The 6,036-nt window shown below is 43.3% G+C and overlaps 2 protein-coding genes across 2 annotated transcripts; one reads left to right on the top strand and one right to left on the bottom strand.

The window, feature by feature from the left end:
• Positions 1–2,241: 2,241 nt before the first annotated feature.
• On the bottom strand, positions 2,242–3,727 carry CCR75_000993 (uncharacterized protein). The gene is made up of 3 exons (XM_067959098.1): positions 3,439–3,727; positions 3,035–3,259; positions 2,242–2,975 (listed from the first exon to the last, which is right to left on the bottom strand). The coding sequence occupies exons 1-3, from the start codon at positions 3,466–3,468 to the stop codon at positions 2,298–2,300; spliced, it is 933 nt and encodes a 310-aa protein (XP_067821665.1). The 5' UTR covers positions 3,469–3,727; the 3' UTR covers positions 2,242–2,297.
• CCR75_000992 (uncharacterized protein) lies at positions 3,717–5,624 on the top strand. The gene is made up of 5 exons (XM_067959097.1): positions 3,717–3,745; positions 3,884–3,959; positions 4,022–4,747; positions 4,818–5,121; positions 5,202–5,624. The coding sequence occupies exons 2-4, from the start codon at positions 3,912–3,914 to the stop codon at positions 5,085–5,087; spliced, it is 1,044 nt and encodes a 347-aa protein (XP_067821666.1). The 5' UTR covers positions 3,717–3,745; positions 3,884–3,911; the 3' UTR covers positions 5,088–5,121; positions 5,202–5,624.
• Positions 5,625–6,036: the final 412 nt, after the last annotated feature.

Raw genomic sequence — 6,036 nt, 5'->3', positions numbered from 1 at the left:
GATACCTCATCACCAGGTGCAGAGACACATAATGATTGTGTGTCTGGAGCAACTTTTGTCAAGAGATTTGCAAATTCTCTTGAGGTTGCTGGATCAGTAGGGCGTTGCGCCCCTACTGACCCCGTCCATTTTTTGGCGGTCCGCCTCGCTGTTGCGATTTCGCAACAACGTCGGATCCGCGACCGTTGCCCTTTTTGGCATACGATCCAAAATTACGTTCAGTACCTTTTGGTGCTGGACGTGGGGCACTACACTCATGAGCGTAATGTCCCAATTTTTGGCAGCGATGGCATTTCTGCGATCGCTTATTATTCGAAAAGCGAGGTTTCTCGCTTTCGACATAGGAAAGGTCCATGGGTTCTGGACCTCCTAGTTCGTGTCGTCTAGGTGGACGATATGATGACGAACTTGCTTGAGCCTGTCTCAAGCTAAAGTCCTCCTGTTCCGCTACGGATATTGCTTCTTCAAGCGTATCCAGTTCCAAGCGGAACAGGTGGGTCTTTACGGGACCATCCGTAAGACCTTGCATGAACACCGTAATCAACGTGTGTTCATGGACTGGGTTATTGGTAATACAACTCGCTAAGAGTCGTATGTGCTGGGCATATGCGTGCACATCACGCTTGCCTTGCTTAAGTTTCAGAAGCTCTGAACGAGCTCTGAACTCAGCCCTTGGTGGCTCAAACGTCTGTTTGAGTCGGGTTTTAAAAGCCTCTAGCGACCCAAAGACGTATGGGTCGCGCAACTTAAGGCCCAATGCCCAAGTTTTGGCACGACCTGCCAGATTTGATTGAGCGAATGCGATTTGCATTTGCTCGTCGATGATGTGACGTGACCTTATGGCATCGTCCAACTCGACAAACCAAGTCAAGAGGGAGTCTTCTTCGACTCCCCTATACTTAGAGATGTCAATCTTTAAAGTTTTGGGACGACGCGTTTGTGTCATCCCAGGTACAGGGGTCTGTATCTGTTGACGACGCGTTTGTGTCATCCCAGGTACAGGGGTCTGTATCTGTTGTAATCTCAACAGTTCCGCCTGTTGAGAGGCTTGCTGATTCAGCAAGGCTACTTTTTCCTTCATCTCGTGGTGTGAGAATTCGTCTTTTTCGGTGATATTTCCGCTATCTGTTCCAAGATAAATCCCTGCACCATGTTCATGTTGTATGAACTTGGCGATAGTTGAATGGAGGGCATCTCTGTCTAAGTTGGACAGTAATGCCAGGATTGCATCGTTTCCTACGGTCGAACTCATTCGTTCAACCGCACTCCTTTCTATATCACTTAGAAAGGAGTAGCTTTCAGGGGAAACGTGATGCGTATTCCCACTATCATCTAACATGTCCATGTTAGATGTGGGAAATGTGGTCCTTGGACGGCTACCAGGTGTAACGGGGCACTACGACTTGTACTGCTTCAGTACAAGTCCACTTCACACTACACTGTACGTGCAGAGGAAGACTCCTCTTAAGACAAGTAGACTTAAGGAGGGTGAAATGAAAAACTGTATTAATAGTTAAGTGTCTCTTAATCTATCTTTGTAAATGCTAACTTAACTATAACCTAATACTAAACATGTAAACGAATTCTTATCTCTATCTTATCTTGTAACTCTCTTTGATTACTCCTACAGCTGATTAGTCTGCGGAATAAATAGATATAATGGCCTATACCTATTTATGGATAAGAATTCTGGATATTACTATATAAAGTAATATCCTCCAAATATTATCTACCTTTTAGATAATATATTAATTAACAACCTTTAAGTGTTAATTTCAAGTAACGATACACCCCGTTACAGGTGGGATATCGAGAACGTGACAATATATACATTGTTGCCGATTCCGATTGAAAAAAATGGTATTGCGGTGATTGAAGACGAAAAGGATATTACGACGGAGATAGTTGAATCTCCACCCATTATTGCTGCAGAATTGGATGACGGCTCATTGTATAATTCTTAGCCTCAACTATCTCCGTCGTAATATTCTTTTCTTCTTCTCTCGATATCCCACCAGTCCTAAACGAGGCAGCACACGTCACAATTACGAACGCGAAAAACTGCGTAACTTTTGTTTTCATCATAGTGACGTATCCACCTCGTATCGGATATTGGGGAAGTGGGGGGGAGTCCCATACTTCTCCTATATAGCTGAGACCCTGCCTATATCTACCGCCGTCGCAAGTGGATAGTAGAGATTGCGCCACTGACTTTATAGCCACTTTAACCGTAATACACGCTTTTTCAATCATTAAAGACTGTTGTGATCGAAAATCAAGCAACACTTTTTTTAATTTTACTTAAAAATTTCTAAGAGGTAGCCGTCGATACCGGGACCATAAGCGATACTCATAGCGTAACCAGTTGCAACCACCGCTGAGACAACGATTGACACGAAGGTACTAATAAATATTGAGGTTGCACAAATCAACACCAGCCAAAAAGCTACTACCACCGCTGTTGCAGAGCGCTGACTCTGCTGAAAAAGCAGTTGAGCATCGTCCGGAAGCTTACCATTTTCTTCATAAAATGTCCGAAGAAAAGACTCCTTGCGCTCGAAACGCCTTTCTAACCAGGTCGCCAACTCACTTTCGCTTTTGCCACGCAAAGATGAAATTTTTACTCGTTCGATGTAGAAAACGATCATTCGAGGTAGGCGGCCATTTAGCAACGACGCTTCCGATGGACGTTCGTTTGAAGCGTAGTCCACGTAAAACATCGTAACATCGTATACAGCAGACAGTTGAGAGCTTAATAGTGGAAACATGAACGTCCAGCCATTCGTGCGTGGATAGAGTGTGTATTGGCGAAGCATGAGGCCATTACTTTTGGCAAAGACAGCACTCTTCTCCAGATTGTTCTTGCTGAGATCTGTTCCTTCAGGAAAGAGGAGGTATGAAGCCTCCGGTTCTACCGATTTCAGGAAAGGTAGAAATTTGCGCAGCTTTACTTGATCGTCAACCCAGCGACGTTTCTGCATGATACATCTGTTAAACAGCATCAACAATTTTATCTAACAATATACAGACGCACCAGAAAGATAAAGAGAAAATGCTGCATGGCCCATCCAAAGATGGGTATTTTTCGCAGCGGGGCTTTCAAAACTATACGCAGTTGGTGTAGCGTTTGCGTTCGCCACGCAACACTCCACAGAAGCATCCAGTCGATTCGAGTTCGGTGGTTGCAAAGCCAAAGTGCTCGATCCCGTGGCATGTCGCTCTCATGAGCTTTGGTCTCCGCATCGCCATAGACTCGGACCTGAATACCAAACAAGTTTTCTGACAGTCATGACAAAGTGTCATTATTCAGTATCGAAAAATAATAAATTTATCTTTTTGACGCACCAAGCAGCAGCACTACTTGACCCATCCATGCCCATTGACTGCACCAACGACTGAATTACATTTAACGACAAATTCGATAATAGTTCGACGCACATAAAGCGAGTGACACGGCGGTAGAAGCATTTAGATTGTATAAATGACGGTAGAGGAAGAGCTGCTATGAAGAAGCACGGAGTTAGCACCCAAATTACACTTGCCCAGCCCGTGACCACCAGCGACAATAGGAACACGACCCCAACAACAGTCACATGCATGATTTGTGGCGCTGGTACAATGTACCAGATGGACTGCAGATATCAATTTACTTGAAAAGAAATGACAACGGATAAGAAAGCAGCGCGTGATTTAAAGCTCCTCATTAGCTTCGTGGCAATGATTTTTGTCGGACTCGGCAACAAGAGTGCGTATCTATGTTTCCCAATTATATAGTTTGTCTCTAAAATAGTGCTTTAATCTGATGATCGCTTCATGTTGCAGTCTTCCAAAAGTTAGCGAACTGTTTTGTCTAGAGTTTTGGCGCATGTGTTCTCATTTTTATGCTTCGCGGCAGATTGCAAACCATCCCAATGCACAACTATCCAGCATTTCTTAACCTTCTAACTACTTTTGTCTACGTACGTTCCCCTTCCCTTCAAGTTTGACGTTCAAGAATAGATTTACGTGTCGTGCTGTTTAGATTCCCATCAGTTTTGCATACATTCTACCCATGATCAAGTACGGCAAGGCCATAACTTGGGACCATCAAAACATTCCAAAACACAGATTTGCCATCATGGGAGGACTTGACTCGATCGCCGGCACTTTGCAAGTATTTGCCGCGACACACTTAGGCGGCTCGCTAATAATTTTACTGGGCCAGGCTGCGATACCCATGTCTATGGTGATCTCTCGTCTGCTACTCAAGGCTAAATATTCAAGTTTTCAGTATCTGGGTGCAGTGGTTGTCACCTTGGGTCTATTAATCGTGCTAGGTTCAGGCGACTCGAGCAGCAGCTCAAGTGCTAATTCACACGTAATCGTTATTTGGTCGATTGTCATGATCTTCAGCTGCATTCCCATGTGCTTATCAAGCGTCTATAAGGAGAAAATGCTCGGAGAGGTTGAGCTAGACGCTGTCTATCTTAACGGCTGGGTCGCTGTGTATCAGTTGTTATGTGCAATTCCACTGACATTTCCTGCAGCAATGGTTGGAAACCACCCTATCTCTCCACGTGAACTCCCAGAAAACTTGTACGACGGCCTTTTATGCACTTTAGGGCAGAACACCATCGTCGACGGCGCGCACAAAGATGACTGTGAGAAGTCGGCAATTTTCGTGACAAGTTATATATTGTTTAATGTGGCTTACAATTTGCTCATTGTCCTTATACTCAAGTTCGGCAGCGCCAACATCCTATGGCTGGTACGGTGGTACATTTCTTGCAAAATAAATTTGTGAAAACCAAGTACGTTATACTGATGAATGTCAATAGGCCATGACGATTATGGTCCCTCTGGGTAATGTTGCATTCACGTTCCCATTCATGCCGGAGCATCAACCGCTTCAAGCGAAGGATGTTGCTGGTTTGGTGTTTATAATGCTAGGACTGTTCGTGTACCGTTTCCTTGAGGAGATAATTGACTACTGGAACAGGGACAAGCCATACGGGAAGGACACTTCAATCGATGATCTCAAGCAAGCGCTTATTTGCAGCGACAGGGAAAGTGAAAATAGCGACGAACTAGAAAGAGAAATGTTGTGATTGCGTCTACTTTAGACAAATTGTTGGATCAGAGGTAATTGCTGACTACAACTTCATTGGATAATTTTGGTGATGGCAATTTATATACATTCAAGCTGCTGACGTGTTTTGAAGGCTATAGATCGCGCAACTTCTTGTTGCATAGTTTATGCTTACCACCTGAGCTTTTAAATAATCGGATTTTTGTTGGCGCATCAAAAAGAGCGGGGTGGTCCTTGAGCACAGTACAAACAGGGCCACATCATTGCAACAAAATACTTCTCTAAGGTTTGTCTCCGCCAGTCTAGCGAGGCTTAAGGCTGAGTAGGTCAAGAACATGCACGAGCAGCATACCAATTATTAGACGTAAAATTTTGATCCTTCTGGAGATGGCTACACGTGGCAAAATGTTATTATGATGAAACGATCCTTGATGTTCGACACAAATCGTACTTATTTGGCACGTTTAGAAATATTCCCTTAAAATCAACTTCCCAAACACGAGCATGTAAAGTTGGACGTCATCGGAAAGACGTTACTTAATAAGTAGCTGTAAAGAGATTTTTTCAGGAAGGATTGGCCAAATCGTTTGTAAGTAAAACTTAGATATTTCAATTTCTGGAGCGCAAATGCTTTCAGTAAAAAATCTACAAGTTAATTAATACATTGGATTCTCTTTATAGCGCTTGATAATGTAAACTCACGAATAGCCACAGCGCGAACGATACATCCTAAATTTTTTGTCGATTTGTACATCTAAATTGTCGAACGTTGAATAATAAGAGTTAGTTTTTTTACGATTTAAAAAAATGTTCAGTTCCCCATTTGATATAGTGTTAAGGCTTGCACTGTGATCGACAACAGTTAGAAGTCTTCAAAAGGCACAAACTCTTAGGCACTAGTTGCCGTGTGATTCTACACATTCACACGTCCCTTGAACAACGAGTTTCTCTTTTATTATTCACTGTTC

Source organism: Bremia lactucae, linkage group LG2 (assembly GCF_004359215.1).
Source record: "Bremia lactucae strain SF5 linkage group LG2, whole genome shotgun sequence".
Taxonomy (NCBI): domain Eukaryota; phylum Oomycota; class Peronosporomycetes; order Peronosporales; family Peronosporaceae; genus Bremia; species Bremia lactucae.
The sequence above is the reverse complement of the archived record's forward strand: the minus strand, read 5'-3'. Positions and strand labels throughout refer to the sequence as shown.